The sequence below is a fragment of the Thalassophryne amazonica genome, chromosome 23 (assembly GCF_902500255.1).
Source record: "Thalassophryne amazonica chromosome 23, fThaAma1.1, whole genome shotgun sequence".
In the NCBI taxonomy this organism is placed as follows: Eukaryota; Metazoa; Chordata; class Actinopteri; order Batrachoidiformes; family Batrachoididae; genus Thalassophryne; species Thalassophryne amazonica.
The window spans coordinates 27,531,694-27,557,629 of NC_047125.1; the positions used below are offsets into that span (position 1 = coordinate 27,531,694).

At 39.7% G+C, this 25,936-nt stretch overlaps 1 protein-coding gene across 2 annotated transcripts; it reads right to left on the reverse strand.

Annotated features, from left to right (window-relative positions):
- Positions 1 to 4,808: 4,808 nt before the first annotated feature.
- tec (tec protein tyrosine kinase) lies at positions 4,809 to 25,359 on the reverse strand. Of its 2 annotated transcripts, XM_034165136.1 has the most exons (18): positions 25,267 to 25,359; positions 21,856 to 22,055; positions 19,259 to 19,363; positions 17,145 to 17,226; positions 15,165 to 15,293; positions 13,613 to 13,665; positions 13,337 to 13,527; positions 11,481 to 11,546; positions 11,293 to 11,347; positions 11,014 to 11,096; positions 10,769 to 10,902; positions 10,545 to 10,619; positions 7,667 to 7,838; positions 7,372 to 7,588; positions 7,017 to 7,081; positions 5,772 to 5,890; positions 5,395 to 5,552; positions 4,809 to 5,245 (listed from the first exon to the last, which is right to left on the reverse strand). In XM_034165136.1, exons 2-18 carry the CDS (start codon positions 21,991 to 21,993, stop codon positions 5,162 to 5,164), a joined length of 1,926 nt encoding a protein of 641 aa, XP_034021027.1. In that variant the 5' UTR covers positions 21,994 to 22,055; positions 25,267 to 25,359; the 3' UTR covers positions 4,809 to 5,161. The 2 variants fall into 2 exon arrangements, with proteins under 2 accessions (XP_034021027.1, XP_034021028.1); XM_034165137.1 differs by lacking the exons at positions 4,809 to 5,245; positions 5,395 to 5,552; positions 5,772 to 5,890; positions 7,017 to 7,081 and adding an exon at positions 7,162 to 7,239.
- Between the last annotated feature and the right edge of the window lie 577 nt (positions 25,360 to 25,936).

The window sequence follows — 25,936 nt, forward strand, 5'->3', positions numbered from 1 at the left end:
GTATCACGGATTGGACCAGATATTATATATATATATATATATATATATATATATATATATATATATATATATATATATATATATATATATATATATATATATATATATATATATATATATATCTCAATTGCCGTATAACTTTCGTACGTCATGTAAATTGGATTTGAAGCTCTACATTTATTTTGGCGTTTGAACAGTTTTTAACTTACCTTAGTTACTTCAGCCAGCAGGTTCAGGTCACCAAGTGTCTTAAAACAGATGTTAATGTTTCTAGCTGTTTTTTTGATCCCTTCAGTATGGAAATATATAATTATCAAACAGTAAAATAAATTTAATTAAATATTTAAATAAGTTGTAATTTGTTGAACGTCTTAACTAGATTCAATAAATTGTTTCATTTTTTGTTGTTGCTTTTTACACAGAGGATAGTGATTTAATCTTCTCTAAATTAATTTTAAATTAATTCAAACAAAATATCTTATTTTTCACCTGAGGTAAACCAGCAGCAAAATGATTTAAATTGCCTTTGATCTGATTAAATTACGAGATAAATGTATAAATCTGGTTTTAATGTACACCAACCCAAAATATAGACAGACTGCATGTGAGTTTTTTGTTGGATTTTGAGACTTTGGTTACTGGAAACTGAAGATGTCTGAGACATAGAAATGGACATGTTCCACATATGTTAGTTTAATCATTCGTGAAAGTTGTTGGATAATGAAAATAATCATTGTAGCTTGATTTGTAGTAATATTACTTATAACACACTACTTGAATCAGTCTTACCTTGGTTAATGTCAGGTACGATCCAGCTGTTATCTTTTTCTGCTTCTGTCGAACGTCTTGTGATAAATATCATAACCAGTACTGCAGTACTGTGTACACTTCTGCTCTGAATACAATCTTCCAGTCTTCTTGCCAAGTAGCTCACTGTACTTTTCCCAGTCCTGCACTGAATACTTCATGACTGCAGGAACCTCCAGCTTTGCTCCCGGTGTGTGTGTGTGTGTGTGTGTGTGTGTGTGTGTGTGTGTGTGTGTGTGTGTGTGTGTGTGTGTGTGTGTGTGTGTGTGTGTGTGTGTGTGTGTGTGTGTCCTTTCCCCCACACTGACCTGCTGTTTATGCATGGCTGCATGCACACAAACACAGCTCTGAATCTGATACTACAATTATTAAAAGGCACGTGCACAAATGCAACTTGTTCCACCTCCATTATAATTCTATTATGTCCGTCTTTGTCGTGGCTGAATCAAGTGTCTATTAATGCTGACGTAGCTAATTACAGTCTTACAAATAATAAATCTGTCCATTGATGATGCAAATATTACTGCACTAGACCTTAATGGTTTCTACAGTGTTTTCTTGTACATGCAGAGGGGTAGTTGTCATTGCGGACCCGAGGCAGGTCCATAGTTTGATGGAAGCTTCCAGACTTGACCTAATAACGATGATAAATTAAAATCTGGTGGATTTTGATGGACCAGATTAAGTGACAAAGCAACTTCATTTTGTCTATGGAATATTGCATAGACATGACTGCCACCTGCTGGATGGTTAGTGGATACGGGATTGATGATGGATTAGAAACAGGTGTGGTTACAATGAGTCAGACAAATGCACTAAATCAAAGAAGCAAACCTTTGCTTTCTGATTATTTCATGGCTAGTGGATACTGGATTGATGATGGATTAGAAACAGGTGCGTTGCTTTCCGATTATTTCATGGCTCGTGGATACTGGATTGACGATGGATTAGAAACAGGTGTGGATGCAATGAGAGACAGAAAATGCACTTAATCAAAGAAGCAAACCTTTGCTTTCTGATTATTTCATGGCTAGTGGATACTGGATTGATGATGGATTAGAAACAGGTGTATTGCTTTCCGATTATTTCATGGCTAGTGGATACTGGATTGATGATGGATTAGAAACTGGTGTGTTGCTTTCCGATTATTTCATGGCTAGTGGATACTGGATTGACGATGGATTAGAAACTGGTGTGTTGCTTTCCGATTATTTCATGGCTAGTGGATACTGGATTGACGATGGATTAGAAACTGGTGTGTTGCTTTCCGATTATTTCATGGCTAGTGGATACTGGATTGACGATGGATTAGAAACAGGTGTGGATGCAATGAGAGACAGAAAATGCACTTAATCAAAGAAGCAAACCTTTGCTTTCTGATTATTTCATGGCTAGTGGATACTGGATTGATGATGGATTAGAAACAGGTGTATTGCTTTCCGATTATTTCATGGCTAGTGGATACTGGATTGATGATGGATTAGAAACTGGTGTGTTGCTTTCTGATTATTTCATGGCTAGTGGATACTGGATTGACGATGGATTAGAAACAGGTGTGTTGCTTTCCGATTATTTCATGGCTAGTGGATACTGGATTGACGATGGAATAGAAACAGGTGTGGATGCAATGAGAGACAGAAAATGCACTTAATCAAAGAAGCAAACCTTTGCTTTCTGATTATTTCATGGCTAGTCAATACTGGATTGACGATGGATCAGAAACAGGTGTGTTGCTTTCCGATTATTTCATGGCTAGTGGATACTGGATTGACGATGGATCAGAAACAGGTGTGTTGCTTTCCGATTATTTCATGGCTAGTGGATACTGGATTGACGATGGATTAGAAACGTGTGGATGCAATGAGAGACAGAAAATGCACTTAATCAAAGAAGCAAACCTTTGCTTTCTAATTATTTCATGGCTAGTGGATACTGGATTGATGATGGATTAGAAACAGGTGTGGATGCAGTACGAGTCAGATGAATGCACTTAATCAAAGAAGCAAACCTTTGCTTTCTGGTTATTTCATGGCTAGTGGATACTGGATTGATGATGGATTAGAACAGGCGTGGTTACAATGAGAGTCGGATGAATGCACTTAATCAAAGAAGCAAACCTTTGCTTTCTGATTATGTCATGGCTAGTGGATACTGGATTGATGATGGATTAGAAACAGGTGTGGATGCAATGACAGACAGATGAATGGACATTTTGTCACAGCGGTTGCATTGAAAAACTAATTAAAGGGTCATAAGTTTGTTTTTTTTACCTCCACACAACCCAGTGGAAAGGATTTGTATGAATTTAGCCATGAAACAAAACGGAAACAAGGAGGCGGTTGAGTGAAGCATTGACTGAATCAAGTTTCTTCACAAAAAATGTACTAAAGTGGATGAATAAATTTGCAAATTAAACGTGTGTATGTTTTCAAACTCAAACAACATGGTCACAAGTCCATACAACCCAGCAGAAAGGATTCTGTTTGAGTGTAGCCAAAACAGATACTTGTTCCTTCTTTCTCTGTGTGGTTTAGAAACTGGAAGTAGCTTCTTAACATGAGCTAGTTTGTTAGTTACTTTCATTTATAAAGCCAAGATCCAATGGCCACCAAGGCCGTAGCTGCTTAATACCAACAAAGACTATTTATAAGACTTGCGGAAGTATTGAATTGAGAGATCTACCCCCCCCCCACCCCCCCCAAAAAAAACTACCAATACATCAACAGCATTTTCATTATAAGCATAGTATTCTAATAAGTTGTCATTAAAATATTTTACCAAAGTCTTCACAATGCATTAAAGTTTCAGTTGTACAAAAAATTGTGTTGGTGAGAAAAATCAAACTCAACCACACCAGTTGATCCTTCATGTAATACTATCGCTGATATATTTTGTCAAACAATCACCAGACAGGAATCAAATGATCAGTGCTAAACAAGTCCTTCATCAAGTCGACGACTTACTACTTAGCTGTCGACTAGTCCGTAGTATTCCTACCAGAAGGTTTACTCAAAGGGAATGTGTCTGTATTTTCAACTCTTGTGTTTTGGGAACTTTTTCGTCAGTGTAGTCTCTCTTAAATTTGGACGTTGCTTTCATCCATCACTTCAAAAGTCATCACGATCAATGTGAATTATCCACGCTGAATATTCGAGCAATATTTCCACCAATTTATAGAGCAAAATTGGAATTCACTCTGAAGATGTGCTGACAAATGTGACTGTGACCCTGACATGGCTCAGAACCTCCACAGAGGACAAGAATATACTTTGGAATTAATCCATAAAAACCATGACTTAATTAATCAACTTAATTTTAAAATAAGGTTTCAGGGCAATCATTTTTACCCGAGGCCAAGATATGGCAATCGGGTATTGCGAAGGCTTTGTGTCCATCCGTCTGTGCTCAGCATAACTCCAGTCCTATTATTGCCAGGGTCTTCAAATTCACAGGGAGCATTCTTTGGACACAGACCTTGGACAACTTCAAAGATGGGTAACTTTGACCTATTGTACGGGGTTAAAAGGTCACATTCTTTCCCCACACTCAGCATAACTCCATTCCAATTATTCCAAGGAATTTTCCCCCCAAAGTGACGTCATGATGGAAAATGGCTTCGTGGTTGGCACTGTTGCAACACAACAAGAAGGTCCCAGGTTCCCTTCCTGCCTGGTCCTTTTTGTGTGGAGCCTTCATGTTCTCCCCGTGGTTGGATGGGTTCCTTCTGGGAGTTCCAGCATCTTCCCAATTTGAAAGACATGCAGGTTTGGAGAACTGGTGACTCAAAATTGGACACAGGTGTGAGAGAGTGTGGATGCGTTTGTTAGTCTGTCTGTTGGCCCTGCACTCAACTGGCAGATGTACCCCCCAACTCACCCAGCGACTGCTGGGATCAGCTCCAGCCATCCCATTACCGTTACTTGGAATAAGTGTGTTTAAAAAAAAATGAATGGATGGATGTTCATCCTGAGACAACATTACATGGATTTCCATTATTTCAGGTATTATCTGGGTTGTTGCTGTATCTGTGTTTGCAGTTTCTGTTTTGTGGCTTCCACCTGAAACCAGCACACGATCTTCTCACATTTACAAGCTCTTGTGGCCGAACACACGCCAGGAACTCTGACATCATTTAAAAATATTAACAGATGTGATTGGTCCATGAGTAGTCTTCAGCGGTCTGGTCTGACACTGCCACCTCCTTGATCAGTTCCAGGCGATTGCATTACGTTGTTCTCGTTGTTGTCATCTTGATACTTGTGCTTTTATCTTCAGCAACAACTACCGCAACACCAGAAGAACATCAAACTTTAACCACCTCTTGGACTGTGGGAGCGTCAGATTGGATAGTTGATCAGTTGGAAGGCGGCGTATCAGCCTCCAGCATATTTGAGAACGTCAAACAGAGTTGAGAGAATGATGGGCGCTCCTCTGGTCTCTGGAGGAGTAACAGACCATTTAGAAGTCATCAAAATCTCTGCTGAAACTGAGACTAGTTTGACAAACAGTTCTGTTAAGGCGTGTGGCTAACAGGACGAAAGGGCGGAGTCAGAACTGTGTCAGTGTTGTTGTCTCTTTAGGTCTTACCTCCTGCCAGCAGAGATTCATGATGTCATAGATGCAGGGTGGGGCCATTTTGGGCCTGTAGAGTCGCTGACCTTTGGTTACCAAACTAACAACTTCAAAGTTCTGATTATGTTCAAACGGCATCCGACCCTCCGTGAAAACCTCCCACATCAATACACCTGGAAAAAGACAATCAAAAATTTGCTTTAAGATGTTGTTTTTGTTTAGATTTTCCCCAAACCCAACATTTTTTTCCTCAGTGCTTTCAATGCATTTTGTACGTTTCTTTCGAAATCCGTCCTGCTGGATTGCAGTAAAAACTGAAGAGTTGAGGGAAGTTGAAGATTCTGTGAGTCTAATTTATGATGGCACAGTGAAGTAAATTGATGACTGCTCACCGTACGACCAGATGTCTGATTTGCTGCTGTATCTGCAGAAGTTAAAGACTTCTGGAGGTGACCACTTCACCGGGAACTTGGAACCTGATGAACTTGTGTACTGGTCATCTAACACATATCTACATGGAGGAAAAAAAAAAATCATTTTAAAAAAGTATTAAATGCATCACTTAGCCAAACTCCAATGCCATTGCCTGGTTCTTCAGGCTCCACCCACACAGAAACCCACCAACACCAGTTTAATGTGGTTCCATCATGGCTTCAATGACCAGTGAAATTGCAAAGAAATAATATTTTAAGTCACTTTTGGTTAAAAATAAATAAGTGCACGGGGACCCCCCCCCCCCCCCCCAAAACAAACAAACAAACAAATGGAACCCACAAATGTTCTAATAAATCCTACAAAGGTCCAGCAAATTTCTGGAACTTCAGTCTGTGCATGATCATTCCCTCAAAGTTTCAGTTATCTTGGTCGATTTGCATGAAAGTCATGTTTCTTCCAAACTATGCTTCAAATGGTATGATTTGTTGGTGAAATAGGCCTCCAGGCAAAATATCTTTTCCATGGTTGATCAAGACATGTTGGGGAAGATAGTCTTCTCCAATATGTCTTGGTCAACCAAGGAAAAGACATTTCGTCAGACCATTTGGAGCATAATTTGGAAAAAAAAACATGACCACCTTTGTAGGATTTATTACACTTTTTATGGGTTCTGTGGTTTATTGTTGGGGGGGGGTCACCCTGTATATTAATATTACGGTGGCTAATTGGGGCAGTGGCATTTCCAGTTTAAGATGACACTAGCAAAACGATAAAACACAAACGCAGAAGCTATAAGGGGTGATTGAGAACTTTGGAGCCTGTCCCATTAAAAAGTAGGGCATGGTTCTCTATCGTTTACAGTCCAACATTTCTCAACAATGCACCCAGTGAGTCAAAACTTCACACATTCTCAAATGTTAATTTCTCAGAATGCAAAAGATGGAGAACCACGCCTGACGTTTTATGGGTCAAGTTCAAAACATCTCAGTCGCCCCTCGTACCTGCATCAGATCAACAACGGGTAGTTGCATCACAATGTTTCAATTTTTTTCAAATTAAATCAGTTTTTGGTACAACTTGTTGAAGTGATGCCAGAGTTTGTTGCATTTGCTAGATTTGTCTTCATCTGGACGTGTTATTAGCTACCGAACAGTATTCATGCGACAAGTCGAAGTTTCGGTTTGTGTGGTTCCAGCGTGTACCTGGCCATGCCGAAATCAGAGATTTTGATGACCAGAGATTCATTCACCAGACAGTTTCTTGCAGCCTGCAAAGAGGATTAAGTCAAGGAACAGGAATACTAGGAGCAAGAAGAATAGGGAAACTAAAATATTGTTGGTCCTAACCAAATATTGTGCAACACTAGAAGCTCATGCAGTGACAGGCTTTGTGAAGATCTCCCAGAGTGCTGGAAAAAGTAAGTATCTGGAAATTCATTGAACGTCAATGAATACAACGGCGTAAAGACCTGGTTTTAACTTCAATCTTGCCGAGCCACAAACCGAGAAAACTTGAATTTAAACACCAGCAGTGTTTAGCAGGAGGTGCAAGAGTTACCAGATCTCTGTGGATGAAGCCGTTGCTCTCCAAGTACTCCATCCCCTCACTGACATCCAGGCAGATACTCAGCAGGGACCCCACGTTGAATTTACCCCGCCTTTGCCTAAGGAAGTTCACCAGGCAGCCGAGCTCCATGAACTCAGTCACGATGTAAATGGGCCGCTGCTGGCTGCACACGCCATACAGCTGAACCAGTTTGGGGTGGGAGAGTTTCCTGGAGAAGATGCAAAAATATGCATTCATCCTTTGGAAGTGATGGACAAGCGGACTCTTGGCACTTTGTGTTCCTTACATCATGACCTTGGCTTCCTCAATGAAGTCCTCCTCATACATGGCTCCCTCTCTGATGGCTTTAATGGCCACTTTGTGTTGACCCCTCCACTTGCCGAGTCTCACCAGACCAAACTGACCACTGCCCAGCTCCTTCATGAAGGTCAGCTCGCTGGGGTTGATCTCCCACTTCTCTGGAGTTTGAAGGAAGGTGAGAATGAAGACAAAGTTTGTTTGATTTTGCTACATATTACCAATAACATGTTTGTGTATCTGACACATTACTAGGTTGTTTTAGACATTTCAGTTTTAAACCAGTACACTGGCATGTTGGTAACCACTGCTACAAGTTTTTTTGGAATGGTTTCATGCAAACAGAAACTGACGTCTCCTCACTCCAGGCCCTTGCCTGGCTCCAGCCTAGGCAGTTTTTGGCACTGAAAAAAAAAAGTACCATGGAAGCCAGACTTTTTTTGCAGGTTGTCTTCATCCTGGGCAGTGAAAATGGAATCGAGCCCCCTTTATTGACATTGTACGTGGGGAGGTACAACGAAATTGGGGTGCTCCCACAGAGCAACTATATACCACAAAAAAAGACATCTTATACGCCACAAAAACTGTTTAAATGTGACATATGTAAAGTATACTTATATATACTGTAAGCAATGGAGTAGTGCAAAAAATGGAGGTGTGTATATGTGTGCATGTAAAAATATGAATAAACTACAGTTTAAAAAGTGTCTGTAAACATTTAGGGCAATGACTGAACACATGGGGCACAGAAGCCAGTGTTGCTAAGGTGCTAAAGGCTGGAGGAGGTATGGAAGGGGGGGGGATTTATGGGAGTAGGTCTGTGTGTGTGTGTGTGTGTGTGTGTGTGTGTGTGTGTGTGTGTGTGTGTGTGTGTGTGTGTGTGTGTGTGTGTGTGTGTGTGTGTGTGTGTGTGTGTGTGTGTGTGTGTGTGTGTGTGTGTGTGTGTGTGTGTGTGTGTGTGTGTGTGTGTGTGTGTGTGTGTGTCCATGGGCATTTGCAGTACGTATGGTCCAGGGGAAGAAGCGGTTTGCCAGACTGCTGGTGTGGGACTTTGTTGACCTGTCGCATCTCCCGAAGGACAACAAGTCAAACAGGGAGTAGGCAGGGTGTGAGGCATCTCCTGTGATGGCCTTGGTTTTCCAAAGGCAGCAGGATGTGGCGATGTTCTCCAGGATGGGCAGAGGGCAGTGTTCATGACCCTCTGCACCACTTTTCTGTCCTCGGCTGTGGAGTTTGCGTACCACACACCCAGGCAGTATGTCAGGACACACTCCACCGAGGAGTGAAGGAAAGCCAGGAGCAGTTTCGTGTCCAGGTTTTCTTCCTGAGAACATTCAGAAAGTGTAGCCACTGCTAACCCTTTTTAACCAGAGCCCTGGTTTGGAGATCCAGGTGTGGTCTGTGGAGATGTGGGTGCCCAGAAACCTGAAGGCAGTGATGGGGGAGGGGTCCTGTCTGTTTTTCCTGAAGTCCATGATGAGCTCTTTTGTCTGCTGAACGTTCAGGGTCAGGTTGTTCTCTGAGCGCCAGAGTGACAGTTTCTCCACCTCGGCCCTGTGCGCCGTCTCGTCCCCATCGCAGATGAGTCCAACCACTGTGGTATCGTCTGTATATTTTATAATGCGGTTGGTTGGGTGGGTTGGAGAGCAGTTGTAGGTGTACAGGGCATACAGAAAAGGACTCAGAACACAGCTTTGAGGTGAACCAGTGCTGAGTGTGAGTGTGGAGGAGTGGTGGGTGCCGAGTCTCACAGACTGAGGGAGGCTCGTCAGAAGGTTTTTAATCCAGTTACAGGTGGGGAGGGGAATTTGTCATTTCAGCAGTCTGGTGATGAAAATGTCCAGTATGATGGTGTTAAATGCTGAGCTGTAGTCCACGAAGAGCATCTTCTTCTTGTTGTGAGGTCTGGGATTGAACTGTAGGACTGATTTTTTGCATTTGTGCAATATCTCTAAAATTAGAAAGGTCTTGTCTCAGAGTGATGCTGAAAAACTAATTCATGCATTTATTTCCTCTAGGCTGGACTATTGTAATTCATTATTATCAGGTTGTCCTAAAAGTTCCCTGAAAAGCCTTCAGTTAATTCAAAATGCTGCAGCTAGAGTACTGACAGGGAAGAGTAGAATGGGAGGCAGAGCCTTCAGCTTTCAGGCTCCTCTCCTGTGGAACCAGCTCCCAATTCAGATCAGGGAGACAGACACCCTCTCTACTTTTAAGATTAGGCTTAAAACTTTCCTTTTTGCTAAAGCTTATAGTTAGGGCTGGATCAGGTGACCCTGAACCATCCCTTAGTTATGCTGCTATAGACTTAGACTGTGGGGGGGTTCCCATGATGCACTGAGTGTTTCTTTCTCTTTTTGCTCTGTATGCACCACTCTGCATTTAATCATTAGTGATTGATCTCTGCTCCCCTCCACAGCATGTCTTTTTCCTGGTTCTCTCCCTCAGCCCCAACCAGTCCCAGCAGAAGACTGCCCCTCCCTGAGCCTGGTTCTGCTGGAGGTTTCTTCCTGTTAAAAGGGAGTTTTTCCTTCCCACTGTAGCCAAGTGCTTGCTCACAGGGGGTCGTTTTGACCGTTGGGGTTTTTCTGTAATTATTGTATGGCCTTGCCTTACAATATAAAGCGCCTTGGGGCAACTGTTTGTTGTGATTTGGCGCTATATAAATAAAATTGATTGATTGATTGATTGATTGTTCTCCAGGTGGTTCAATGCTGTGTGGAGAGTGAGGCAGATGGTGTCCTCCGTAGACTGGTTTGCCCTGTACGCAACCTGGTGGGGGTCGGTTGATAGTTTGGCTCTAATACCACCACCAGCACTAGTCCCTGCAAAAAAAAAATAAAGAAAAAGGGTATGTGAGGACTTACCATAGCTAAATCCGGCAGTGGATGGGGCAAACGTGTCCTGTTGTCCCACAGGGTATCTTAACCTGGTTGCAAGACCTAACAAAGAGGCAAATGAAGAGAAAGATCAGATCTGGGACCATGCGCTGCTGCCACACATCCCTGCATCCACAACACGTCACGAACGAACGTCCAACACATCATTAGACACAACAGGGTTATTCCCTAGTTGTTTAAACGCCGTCTACCTGCTGCATTGTGTTTGTGGTACTCGATGAGGTCTGGGATTGAACTGAACAGGTGTTTCTCAGCCAGGTAAAACTGGCTGCGCAAGCCTCGCGTCTGCTTGATGTGGTAATGTTTTATACCAGAAACTCCTTCCCTGCAAAGACATCGTCGGCATTAAACACACTCACAGTGCTAAATACTAGTGTCTTACATGCTGTAGTACTAACTCGTGTACAGAGTTTATTTATTTTTACTGAAGACATACCCTGCAGCGGACTTTGCATAGACGGAGACCGTGTAGGTTCCTGGAATGCTGGAATCTCTGACAATGAAGGCTCCTTCTTTGTGCTGCAGGGGGCGACAGAGGCAGCAGATGTGGTTTAGATGGATCTTTGAGCCCATAAATCAAAAACAGTGACGTTCTAAAACTATAAAAACACAAATGAAGAAGGGAAGAAATGACGAGCTGGAAAATATAAGTAAAGAATAAAGGAGGCCAGATGGAAGGAAGACAAAAGGATAGAAGGGAATGATGAAGACTCGCCTCTTTCCTCAGCAGCTCTTCTGCCTTGTTCCTGTTGATATTTTTACTGTACCAACTACAAACAAACAGCCTGATTATAATAAATCAACATGGTTCCTGTTCAGATCAGGAACTGGAACTGTAACAAATGGCTGCTCCAAGCTACAGTATCAATTATTGAGCTTCAGAGAAATGATGAACAAACTCACACAAAGTGCACTAGGTTCCCGGATTTCTTCTCCGTTACGTAGTTACTTGGGATGTAGCCTTCCATGCTGTGGAAAACAGACACAGGAATGTGTAAGGATTTTTGTTTATTTATTTATTTGCTAATTTGGTAAAGGTAATAACATCCACTGCAAATGTTAAAGCTCTACGGCCTTTCAAATTTCACAAAACTGTTAATGTCGGTTTATTTTCGTAACATGTTGAAAAATTACAGCTCATTTTAATGAAGAGAACATATTTATGTGGGGTGGAATTCCACTGTCTTTTCCTTCTTACGACATCATGCAAACCAACTGCAGGAGGAAGCACGAATGCACATGCATGAGGTGACCCGACCCACTTGCTTGATGCGCGATCACTTCAGAGGTGTTATCTGGTTACAAAAAAAACAGCATTTTTAAAGTGTTTATTTCTTGCTAACTTTTACAAAATATATGAGAAACATATTAGATTTATATAGTAATAAGGTGTTTTTCCGCCATCTTGGTGTATTTTGTTTGAGCTGGAAGCCGATTGACATCAAACTGCCTCTGTCGCCGTGTCCTTTTCAGCCTCCCTCGTGCAGATCAGGTTTAGCCCCCACGTGATCTATAACGTCCCTACCAACTGTAGGTCATGGTGTCCAATCACTTGAATTTCTCCCCTTCGGGGGTCAAAATTCAATTTTTAAATTTAACTGCCCACAAAATCTGTAATCTGGATTAAATTTCAGTCAGTTCATAAAAGATGCCATCCTACATAATGCTGTCAAAGGTGAAAGAAATTTGATCTTTTTTTGGCAGAGTTATGAATTTTTTTTAATATTTGTTCAATGTTAAAGATGGGGATTATTCCTGACTTTGAGCTATGACCTTGAAAATTGAATCTGTTCTCGCCTATCAGGATATGAATCTTCAGTAAAAATTTCATAATGATACATGAAAAATTATGAGCTCCAGGCTGTTCACAAACAGACAAACAAACTTTGTTGGCAGAGGTAATAAAAAAGCAACTCAAATTATGGCATTAAACTTTAACAAAATAATATTCTTCTCCCTTCCATTATTCTCTTCATTTTACTTAAAAAGAAAATAAAAACTGAACATGTGAACACAAACTTCACGCATCCTTATCCATAAAAACAATCTCAAAAACACGCTTTCCATGATTGTCCACTGACGATGGAAATCTCAGTTAAAACAGGTCTGGTCTCTGTGATCTGATACACCCAATTAGTTTTGACCACATTTTCCTAAACATATCCATCTGTATTTTTAATAAAAATGTCTTCTGTTGTAATGCTTTTGCAAATTACAGGAATTTTTAAAGATACGTCAACATAGGACAATTTTTTTTTTTTTTTTTTTTTTTTTACACAAAGCTGTATATCTCCATCACTGGGACAATTAATCTAATATTCATAATGGATAACTAAATAAATAAGTATAATTTTGTATTTATTTTCTTTGCATTCAAAACACTTGACAGTTAAAAAATAATTCAGTTTACATTGAAGTAAGATGACAAACTTAAAAAAAACCTCAACCATCATAATGCATTAAAATAAGGTAAAATGTAGTAAAATTAAACATTTAAAACAACAATTTGTGGCAGTAAATTTAAAAACTAAGTATAACAAAAAGGAAATTAGAAAACAAAGTTTCATATCTTTTCTAAAAGTCCCTTTTTTTCTTTATTAAATATATATAATATGTATACAGGTTTGGTTTGAATATATAGAGGTATTTGTGGAACCATGGGCACAGTTTAAGTACAGCCACATTTGTAAACGTAAATTTTTTAAAAATTCTATCTTAAATGTCTAAAACAGATCCGAACGCCTCTAGTGTACGCTCACCCGTGCTTGTCGCGCGCCTTGTACCAGTTGACGTCACATTTCTCCAGAATGACATACTCATCTCCTTTGACCAAACCCAGATCATGGGGTTCTGTTCCCTGGAAATTGTACAACGCCACCACCACCTCCTCCTTAAGGTCACGACCCTCTTCTCGCTCCGGAGCCGGCGGGAGGGGAGGAGGCGTCCGCCGCTGCAGCAGCAGGAGGAGAAATGACCGTTTTTGGTTCTATACACTTTGGTTACAGTTAATAAGTTGTTCATGTGTTGGTGATTACCTTCCTGTCTGAACGCTCCTGTCTAGGAACTGGGAGTATAGCTTTTTTAGAACCTAGAGAAGAGGAACAGTTAAGCGCTATCAGTAAAACTGAACAAATTTCTTTTTTTTTTTTTTTTTTAAATCTTCATTAGAACTTCACAGACTGTGACCTTTGGCATCTTTACTGCTGAGGGCTTGTATTTAAGAAACAACCACTTTTTCTTCCCCAACTGCACAAGTCAGCAAAAAGGAAGAGTTACCCATTGTAGCTTCCTCTTTTTGGTCTGTTTACACTTCATTCATGTAAAAAAAAAAAAAAATGAATATACCCTGATTATGGTGTTTAAAAAAAAAGGCTGCATTATTGCACATTCAAAAACAGAAAACAGACTTACACTCAATTTTATTTGTCTTTTAGTAAAAAACATCATACTTGCTGTCACAGAATAAAATATCGATACACTGCATAGTGATAAATAGGTTTTTTTATAACAAAACATTATCAATAACTGTCTCTGTATTTGTGTATATGCAACATACAATAAATAAAGGACACGTGATATTGCACATATGACGATGCTACAAGTTGCTACCAGATGCTACAGTGTATTCTATATTGCACAGTTTTTTCTATTGATTTTCTTTTATTTAACTATCTTTTGGTGGTTTGTAAAAGTTGTCCCTGAAGCTGCATGTTTTGCAACTCAGGCTATGGTACCGTCTACCTGATGGCAGGAGGGAAAACAGATTGTTAAAGGGATGTGAAGTGTCTCTGATTATACTTCTTGCCCTGGACAAGCAGTGCTGTTCTGCCAGTTCACCAATGGTTGGCAGCCTGGCCCTAATAATCTTCTCTGCTGCCCTCATGACCCCCAGTGCTTTCCTGCCTGCAAGGGTGCTACTTTCATGCCACAGAGAGATACTACTGGTTGCTACCCTCGCTATTGTTCCTCTATAGAAGGTGAGGACAGCCAGGCTCAGATGGGCACTCTTTAACCTGTGGAGAAAGTGTAGATGCTGGTTGGTCTTTTTAACCAGAGAGGAAACTGACCTGGGATCTGCAGTTTTCTCATACTGATTCTGCATCAGGAGAGCAGGATGTCATAAAATATTATTTTACGAAGCAACTCACCCATATAACAGCTTCTCTTATTTTGGAAACTTTTCTCACTTCCCTGAAAAAATCAGCAGTATTGAACAATCAGAGCAGCTGTTTTATGCTCAGTCCTCAAATGCAAATTACCACTGACATAAAATATGCAACTGAAATATTCCCAGGTGAAATTCTGCAATTTTTAAAATTTGAAATAAACTAAAGGCATAATTTGGAAATTCGGACTGTCATGAAATGCTCCATTAATGAGATGTGAGTTTGATGAGCCTTGTGTGTTATTTGTTCAACACTGTTTGGAAATCGGAATTCTGCTACCGCTCAAAACTTCTGGAAGTGTGCAAAGCGGTGTAAAGCCCTAATGAATGGCGTATTTTCATATGACAATATAGAATTCAAACTGGTTGATCGTGGTGGAACTACTGTGGACTAACGGCAAAGGTTAGGGTTTGTGTCTTACTCTCTCCGAAAAGATTGTACTCCTCACAGCCGGGAGCCAGTTTATCCACCTGGCGACAGCAGAGCCACGCCCCCTCCAGCCAGAACTTTGGGTGGAACTTTGGCATGATGGTGGAGTTGTTTTTGATCTCTGGATGCATAGACAGAGGACGATGAGTAACCTGCCCCCTACTGGTCACATACAGTTACACTTAATCTTGTGAGTTTAATGATTCTGTACATCAATAGATTTTGTGAAACTCCCCATTAAAAAAAAAAAAAAAATTCTGGTTGTGTTTATTTAAATTAAAATGTTAAGTTAAACTAATATATGTGTGTGTGTGTGTGTGTGTGTGTGTGCACAGTTTGATAATAAGACATTTTTATTTAAAAAAAAAAATTAGCAAGACTAATGGTTGAAGTTTAAAAAGAATTTGTAATTTTTTTTATTTAGTTTAATTTGTTTTGTTTTTTTGGCCTGTGCACAAGTATTTTCTAATTTAAAAGTGTAATCGTCTTTTAAATATGTTAGTGCTGAAACATTGAACAGATGAAGGATAAAATTCAGATTTTAAAAATGTGATCTGTTTTTTTTTTTTATCTGAATGTTGGAATTTGAACATATGAAAGTTGAATTTTTAGATCTGACTTTGTATCTAAATTCAGAGTATTAATTCAGATTATTTCAGGAGCATTTTCAATTATATAAACTACTTAGTCAAAAATACAAAAATGACTTATTTAATATTGAGTTTTATGAATTTGAATGGTAGTCATCTGACCATAAATCGTTTTTACTTTTTTTACAATGTGAATCATTTCCAAAATTTTAAAGGCAAAGGGACCAGTGAAAATTTGTGTGTTTCAAGAGTATTTATTGTCATACACAAAGTGATGAAATTTTTACTTTTCTGGTCCTCCATGACACAATACTATTAAAATATTTAAAATTAAAGAAAGTTTGAAATTGTACACAATACTCTCCAAAAGTATTGGAACACTTGGTATTTCACACATTTTGATTTGTTTATGCCATTTTAAATACAAAAAATAAAGATTTCCAAAATTATCTTCCTTAAACTGAAAGCAAATCTCTACAACTTAATAAAAATTAATTAAAAATATAAAAGCCAAAATGATGGGTTGTTTCTCTCATCAGATGTACCTTCTGGCAAATTGTAGCTGAACGTTCAGGTCTTTTTTTTTTTTTAAGAAAATTCTCCTCTATACCACTTCATCATGAAGCTGTATAACTGGGGATACAAAATGCAAAACTTGCACTGTGCACAATTTCTCCAGCCAGAGAAATCTGTAACTTCTTCTGGGTTGTCTGGGTGTCTTGGTGGCTTTCCTCACTCTTTTCCTTCTTGCACAGTCACTCATTTTTTGAGAACTGTCCACTCCACACAGCTTTACCATAGAGTGCCATACTGTATATTTCTTCGTAATTGATGTAAATAAAGTTCAAGACATATTCAGTGACTTGGAAATGTACATGTATCCATCCCCTGACTTGTCTAACGAAAACTGATTTACAGGTATTATATCAAGATGTTCCATTACTTTTGCAACTCATCATCTTTTATATTTTTAATTAATTTATATAAAATTGTAAAGATTTGCTTTCAGTTTTAGTTTAAGGAAGATATTTTAGAATTTTTGTTTACATTTGTTTTTGTAATTTTTTGTATTTGAAATAGCAGAAACAAATAAAAATGTGTGAAATACCAAGTATTCCAATATTTTTGGAGGGCACTGTAAATGTCTTAAAATGCATTGTGCAATATATAGTGTCATAAATATTTCACTTTGTAATGTATGGTTACATAAATACTGGACTTTGGATTGTATGCTTATGTAAATATTGTACTTTGGCCTGTACGCTGTGATGGAGCTGGTGAAGACAAGTTCTATTGTACTTCTGCTCAAGTTACTCAATATTGTGTGTGTGTGTGTGTGTGTGTGTGTGCGCGCGCGCACGTGTTCACCAACAGTTACTGACTCTCTTTGAGGGTCTTGACCCACAGACTCCGGCTGCTCTCGCTGGGAGTGAACACGTACAGAGTGTATGTGTCATACACCACCTACCAAAACACACACATCAGGATTTCAATCAATTACGATGTTTTTGTGTGTGTGTAATATAAAAACCTCACATTCCCACAGTCCTGTAATTACCATGTAATAGGAATTTAAACCCTAATTGCATATTTGCCTCATAAAATTGAGACTACATTTCCCATCAGCCTCTGTTTCTGCTGCATTCACATGTTGGTGGTGTGCAGAAAGTTTAAAAAGTGGACATGAATCTTTCCAAGTCAGTTCATTCTCTACAAAACAGTGAGAAGAATAACATCATCACATCACGACGAGGATGGTCACTCTGCGTTTGATGATTATCATGAATTAATTATTTAAATTGAACCACTTTACCCTCAACTTAGCATATAATCCTTCCACTATCTCAGTCAATATTGGCTCCAAACTGGTTGAATAAAACAGTTATGACATAGACCACTGAAGGTCACCTAAGGTTAAAAGTCATGTGACACAAAAAATAAAGTCAACATGTGATCTACTAATAGTTTGTGTGTGTAAAAACATGCACAAAAGCCATTGCTTTTGCAAATACACGTGCATGCCAAGTTACACAAGGACAGCATCTGTCGACACGCTAAATAACACGCTTTCTCCATTTAGTGCATTCACATTCATGCATATGCAATTTTGGGTATGTCTACTCGAGTGTACAAAATTATGGAAGGGAGCATGCAAACAGGTGAGGTTCACACACGCAACATCTGATGGTGCCTGTATTTTGCACATTTGAATCCTTGGTGTTAACTTATGCTTGTGTTCCACCAGAGACGGTGCACACAGGATGCACAATGCATGAACATGCACTAGCTTTTAAAACAAATAAAAACAAATTTTTCCTATTTCAGTTATTTAATTCTTGTTCCATCCATGCTATTTTAGCAAATGTGAATAATTATGATGCATTCTGCCAGTGGAACACAGAGAACTGCGCACAAAGGTGTGTGTGTGTTCCACTGGCAGAATCAAGAATAATTATTCATCAAATTATTCACCAGTTTGCCAAAACACCATGGATGGAACAAGAATTAAATATCTGAAATAGGAGGGGGTATTTTGTTTTTTAATTGCTAGTGGTGAACATGCTCAGTTATGCGTCATAGTTCATGCATAACAAAGCTGATTTTATTTCATTTGGACTTACGGCAATTAACCGATGCATAATCTGCTGTCTACATCACATTACTGCTATACCTATTGTGTATATACTCTTAATAAATCACTTATAAAATTGTCTCCACCCCAACATGCAAAAGTTTGGATTACCTGTGAAATTTAGCACTTAATGTCCGCGGTCTTAGTAAATCAGGTCTTTAGTGTTTTAATAGTAATCACGTGTTTCTACAACCAATTCTTTGTTACTAAGTATTCCAGGTATCCCCTAAATATTAGCACTGGGCTCAAATTTTGACATTTGATCATAATTTTGACTTTTAACACCGCTCCCCCAGGGAAAAAAATCAATAACCTAATATAGACTTTGGCTTATCCTCAATCAATCCACCAAGTTTGGTCCAAATCTTATCAAACTCTCCGAGTTATTTTGTTGGCACACTTATGGTCTGATGGCTGAACAGAACTGAAGACAATACCCTGCATGCACTACCACTGTGCACAGGTGTAATTAAATGATTTAATTCCTCCCAAATTACCATGGCAACATGATTGTCTTCCCGCCTCGTACCGTCTGTTTTTGCAGTTGATAGTTCTTCAACAATAAGTGTCGGGTTGTTTTTACACCATCAACATGTGAATGCAGCATATTGTTTTTCTATAATGTAGTGATGTGCAAAAAGACTCCTCTTCATTAAGTATTTGAAAATTTGCTGTAATGAGGATGTATCAAGCCATCATGTGGTCTTCACTGATGGGGGTTCGAGTTTTTCTTCCACAGTGATACACTAACATCACATTGTGGTGTGAAATAACAGATGTCTATTCATAAGGTGTGACGGTACGTAGGGAAACCCTTGACAACATGCCTACTTCAATCAGACTTTATACAGTGTGTTTGTGTACCTGGAATGGATATTTATTCTGGCAGGGGATGATTCCATCTTCATTTTTGACAGTCTCAACACATTTGATGCGGCTAAGCTCAACGTTGCCCTTTATGCAGTTTTCCTGTTGATAACACCAACACAACAATGATTATTTGTCATGAATATAAACAGCAGTATCGTCTGCAAACTGTTGCACTATCACCAACGCCTAACTGCCCCATGGGCTGACTAGACTTCCTGTTCTGTTTTAATCTACTTAGCAGGTGAAGCGGCAGAAAATGTAGGTGTTTGTTTTCCTCACCCGATTTCCTGAGTCCACGAGTTCATATCTTTACATCCTTTTGGAGCATTCAGAAGGTTAACTGCTAACCATGGTTGCTGACTGGCCACCACCAATATAGACCAATTGTCCATCCAAAACTCCACAAACAGCCATTTATCCACTACAGCTATAACAGCTTATAGCGCCCCAACAGTCCCTGGGGTCCGGAACAGTGAGGCACCCATGTGCTGGATCACACCAATGAGCCATCGGGCTGATGATTGTCTGACAAGAAAGCAATGTTTTGACCTGCAGCAGTTTCTTGGTTTGTTGCCTGGATGAAAACCCAGATACCAGACAGGGGAACCTCATTTCTACCGTTTGTATCCCCAATCTTGATCCTTTCAGTCTTTACCCAAAGCTCCTGACTGTAAGTGAGGGTCGGAGTGTTGTAAATCACTTGAGTTCATCCCAACTTTGTCTGATTTGGGTTTGTAAGGGAATTGTGTGTGTATATATATATGTGTATATATATATATATATATATATATATATATATATACACACACTCAACAAAAATATAAACACAACACTTTTGGTTTTGCTCCCATTTTGTATGAAATGAACTCAAAGATCTAAAACTTTTTCCACATACACAATATCACCATTTCCCTTAAATATTGTTCACAAACCAGTCTAAATCTGTGATAGTGAGCACTTCTCCTTTGCTGAGATAATCCATCCCACCTCACAGGTGTGCCATATCAAGATGCTGATTAGACACCATGATTAGTGCACAGGTGTGCCTTAGACTGCCCACAATAAAAGGCCACTCTGAAAGGTGCAGTTTTATCACACAGCACAATGCCACAGATGTCGCAAGATTTGAGGGAGCGTGCAATTGGCATGCTGACAGCAGGAATGTCAACCAGAGCTGTTGCTCGTGTATTGAATGTTCATTTCTCTACCATAAGCCATCTCCAATGGCATTTCAGAGAATTTGGCAGTACATCCAACCAGCCTCACAACCACAGACCATGTGTAATCACACCAGCCCAGGACCTCCACATCCAGCATGTTCACCTCCAAGATTGTCTGAGACCAGCCACTCGGACAGCTGCTGAAACAATCGGTTTGCATAACCAAAGAATTTCTGCACAAACTGTCAGAAACCGTCTCAGGGAAGCTCATCTGCATGCTCGTCGTCCTCATCGGGGTCTCGACCTGACTCCAGTTCGTCGTTGTAACCGACGTGAGTGGGCAAATGCTCACATTCGCTGGTGTTTGGCACATTGGAGAGGTGTTCTCTTCACGGATGAATCCCGGTTCACACTGTTCAGGGCAGATGGCAGACAGCATGTGTGGTGTCGTGTGGGTGAGCGGTTTTCGAATGTCAATGTTGTGGATCGAGTGGCCCATGGTGGCGGTGGGGTTATGGTATGGGCAGGCGTCTGTTATGGATGAAGAACACAGGTGCATTTTATTGATGGCATTTTGAATGCACAGAGATACCGTGACGAGATCCTGAGGCCCATTGTTGTGCCATACATCCAAGAACATCACCTCATGTTGCAGCAGGATAATGCACGGCCCCATGTTGCAAGGATCTGTACACAATTCTTGGAAGCTGAAAATGTCCCAGTTCTTGCATGGCCAGCATACTCACCGGAACATGTCACCCATTGAGCATGTTTGGGATGCTCTGGACCGGCGTATACGACAGCGTGTACCAGTTCCTGCCAATATCCAGCAACTTCGCACAGCCATTGAAGAGGAGTGGACCAACATTCCACAGGCCACAATTGACAACCTGATCAACTCTATGTGAAGGAGATGTGTTGCACTGCATGAGGCAAATGGTGGTCACACCAGATACTGACTGGTATCCCCCCCCAATAAAACAAAACTGCACCTTTCAGAGTGGCCTTTTATTGTGGGCAGTCTAAGGCACACCTGTGCACTAATCATGGTGTCTAATCAGCATCTTGATATGGCACACCTGTGAGGTGGGATGGATTATCTCAGCAAAGGAGAAGTGCTCACTATCACAGATTTAGACTGGTTTGTGAACAATATTTGAGGGAAATGGTGATATTGTGTATGTGGAAAAAGTTTTAGATCTTTGAGTTCATCTCATACAAAATGGGAGCAAAACCAAAAGTGTTGCGTTTATATTTTTGTTGAGTGTATATATATATATATATATATATATATATATATATATATATTTATTTATTTATTTATTTATTTTTTAAATGGTCATTTAAGGTGATTGGACTTGGCTTTTTGGACAACACTGAATTATTAGATTTTAAATCAACAATCTGTCTTGTAAACTTGAGTTATGAGACCTTGATTTTTCCATTGTAGTAGATCAGTTGGCTCTTGGTCAGGACGAAAACTCTCTCTTTGTAGTTCAGCGGCGAGATCTTTTTTTTCTGCTGCGACTGCTTGATCAGCGTCTCAGTCAACAGCGGCATGGCACTCATCCTGACTCCGCCCACGCCGCCAATTCGTGGGTGTCCTCACAAAACAGCACGATGGCGCTCAACTGAAGAAAGCCAAAAGAATACATAAACTTTTTTTTTTTTGACCATCAGAACCTGTTCCTAAATTTAAAGTACACATCGGGTGCACACTGTCGTTTATAAGCGAGGAAACGCAAAAAAATGTAATGTCTATTTTGTCTGCAATGGCAATATCTTCAAAATGCAAAGGCCGATTTCAGTCAAACTTTGTGGATAAACGTGGAAGAGTGTCTTCTCATAAGATGGGTCATAAGTCTGAGATCAAGGTCACATCAGAGGTCATTGTCTACAATACATTAATGACCATATGTCAGGAAGTTGACAAGATCTTGAAACGTGGTTTTCTGCAAGACGTCTGTTCTGGAACCAGCTCCCAATTCGGATCAGGGAGACAGACACCCTCTCTACTTTTAAGATTAGGCTTAAAATCTTCCTTTTTGCTAAAGCTTATACAACCCCTGGCAAAAATTATGGAATCACCGGCCTCGGAGGATGTTCATTCAGTTGTTTAATTTTGTAGAAAAAAAGCAGATCACAGACATGACACAAAACTAAAGTCATTTCAAATGGCAACTTTCTGGCTTTAAGAAACACTATAAGAAATCAAGAAAAAAGATTGTGGCAGTCAGTAACGGTTACTTTTTTAGACCAAGCAGAGGGAAAAAAATATGGAATCACTCAATTCTGAGGAAAGAATTATGGAATCACCCTGTAAATTTTCATCCCCAAAACAAACACCTGCATCATATCAGATCTGCTCGTTAGTCTGCATCTAAAAAGGAGTGATCACACCTTGGAGAGCTGTTGCACCAAGTGGACTAACATGAATCATGGCTCCAACACGAGAGATGTCAATTGAAACAAAGGAGAGGATTATCAAACTCTTAAAAGAGGGTAAATCATCACGCAATGTTGCAAAAGAAGTTGGTTGTTCACAGTCAGCTGTGTCTAAACTCTGGACCAAAAACAAACAACATGGGAAGGTTGTTAAAGGCAAACATACTGGTAGACCAAGGAAGACATCAAAGCGTCAAGACAGAAAACTTAAAGCAATATGTCTCAAAAATTGAAAAATGTACAACAAAACAAATGAGGAACGAATGGGAGGAAACTGGAGTCAACGTCTGTGACCGAACTGTAAGAAACCACCTAAAGGAAATGGGATTTACATACAGAAAAGCTAAACGAAAGGCATCATTAACACCTAAACAGAAAAAAAAAGGTTACAATGGGCTAAGGAAAAGCAATTGTGGACTGTGGATGACTGGATGAAAGTCATATTCAGTGATGAATCTCGAATCTGCATTGGGCAAGGTGATGATGCTGGAACTTTTGTTTGGTGCCTTTCCAATGAGATTTATAAAGATGACTGCCTGAAGAGAACATGTAAATTTCCACAGTCATTGATGATATGGGGCTGCATGTCAGGTAAAGGCACTGGGGAGATGGCTGTCATTACATCATCAATAAATGCACAAGTTTATGTTGATATTTTGGACAATTGAAAGGATGTTTGGGGATGATGAAATAATTTTTCAAGATGATAGTGCATCTTGCCATAGAGCAAAAACTGCAAAAACATTCCTTGCAAAAAGACACATAGGGTCAATGTCAATGAGCAGATCTGATTTGATGCAGGTGTTAATTTGGGGGATGAAAATTTACAGGGTGATTCCATAATTTTTTCCTCAGAATTGAGTGATTCCATATTTTTTTCCTCTGCTTGGTCTAAAAAAGTAACCGTTACTGACTGTCACAATCTTTTTTTCTTGATTTCTTATAGTGTTTCTTAAAGCCAGAAAGTTGCCATTTGAAATGACTTTAGTTTTGTGTCATGTCTGTGATCTGCTTTTTTTCTACAAAATTAAACAACTGAATGAACATCCTCTGAGGCCGGTGATTCCATAATTTTTGCCAGGGGTTGTAGTTAGGGCTGGATCAGGTGACCCTGAACCATCCCTTAGTTATGCTGCTATAGACTTAGACTGCTGGGGGGTTCCCATGATGCACTGAGTGTTTCTTTCTCTTTTTGCTCTGTATGCACCACTCTGCATTTAATCATTAGTGATTGATCTCTGCTCCCCTCCACAGCATGTCTTTTTCCTGGTTCTCTCCCTCAGCCCCAACCAGTCCCAGCAGAAGACTGCCCCTCCCTGAGCCTGGTTCTGCTGGAGGTTTCTTCCTGTTAAAAGGGAGTTTTTCCTTCCCACTGTTGCCAAGTGCTTGCTCACAGGGGGTCGTTTTGACCGTTGGGGTTTTTCCATAATTATTGTATGGCCTTGCCTTACAATATAAAGCGCCTTGGGGCAACTGTTTGTTGTGATTTGGCGCTATATAAATAAAATGGATTTGATTTGATTTTGCTGGAGCTGACCTCTGGACAACAAGCAAAGTCGAAAAATTATGAGTCACTGCTTTTAGTCTGGATGCTTTGTTTCATGACTGTTCTGGAACCCATCTGGATCCAAATGTAAGATTGACAGGTTTTCAGTCTATTAAATGCATGAAACTATCAAATAATCTGACAAATTCTGCTCAGAATCCACCTGTCGGTACTGATCAGCACTAATTGTTCTAATGGTCTTGATAAATTTGATCATTTCTCCAAATTTTAATGGCGCTTATGTGAAAACTTTTTTTTAAAAAAATTGATTGAAATGTTGAAAAATCTTAAAAATTATTATTTTTTATTTTTAACGATCTTGAATGTACAACCACATCCCGAGCAACAACGAGATGTGGGCTCTGCCGATCGATAAAATCGATCAATATTCAGGGGATCTTCCATGTATTAAAAAAAAACAAAAAAAAAAAACGAATCCGTGTATGGGCGATCCTGTTTGTCGATGTGTGGAATTTTACAGTTTTGCGATGGTTTGACAAAATGTTTTTCTTTAAAAACGCGAACGGGGATCGCATGCGCGTTCCCGCGGTGAAGCGCAGCGGCGGCGGCGCGCTTAAACCTGCCGACAAGTGGTTTTAACTTCTTTTTTTCCTGCCTTAACAGTTACAGTATAAAATCTAACAGTATAAGTAATACTATGAAGTACTTCGATATGTTTTTATTATTATTATATTAGCCTGTAGTTTTGTGTTGTGTGTTTTTTTTTTTTTTTTGTTTTTTTTTCCAGCGGAGTTGACGAACTGATTGCTGGTTTTCCAGCTGCAGTAAATCAATAAAAAAAAACCTAATGATAGGTCATGATTTTTAAAAAGCCGACATGTTCCTCTTACCTTTCTGTCAAGTGTGAGGTTTTGAAGTGTTTTAAATCGTCCATGTCGGCTTTAGTGAGCCGGATTCAGGAAATGGAGAAAAAGGCGTGTCTGTTCAGAGGTCAACGTTCAAAACCGAAACCTTACAAATAATAAACACACACAGACACACACACTCTGATTGTATCTCAGCGCAGTCACAAAGGCAGATCAGATCAGTGAAAGTGCGCTTTGTCTGTGCTTTTACTGCAGGGGCGTAAACACAGCGGGGCTGATGGGCGCCTCGACCCCCCCTGGATGCACCAGTACACACATTTTTGGGCCATTCTCAAGGTTGGCGCTAAGTCCGCAAAGGTCGGCAAAGTCACCGATCTGAAGGCGAGAATTCGTACTCAAAAAAGTGATTCATTGGATTGGATTTCCATCTAATAAATATATGTTGCCCCAACTTGAATAAATTATCTTGCATGAATATGCTTTATTCAAGTTGGGGCTACATATATTTATTAGATGGAAATCCTGCTCATAATTGAATTGAGTTCACTCAATGAGTCTTTTTTTTTTTTTTTTTTTTTTTTTTTTTTAAGTGTACGCTCGGGCTGTATGTTGTTTCATTGAAATCAGCTGTTTTTTGTTGTCTCTAAATTGCTTCTAACTTCTAACGGCCAGCTGACAACTATCATTGCCTGGA

Excerpts from the sequence above, each read along its gene's own strand:
- tec (XM_034165136.1), bottom strand. The coding sequence starts at position 21,993 with ATGAGTGCCATGCCGCTGTTGACTGAGACGCTGATCAAGCAGTCGCAG. Across the intron at positions 5,891-7,016 it reads TCTGATTTCGGCATGGCCAG|ATATGTGTTAGATGACCAGT; the intron begins GTACACGCTGGA and ends TCCTCCATGTAG. Across the intron at positions 5,553-5,771 it reads ATCAGACATCTGGTCGTACG|GTGTATTGATGTGGGAGGTT; the intron begins GTGAGCAGTCAT and ends GTCTTTTTCCAG.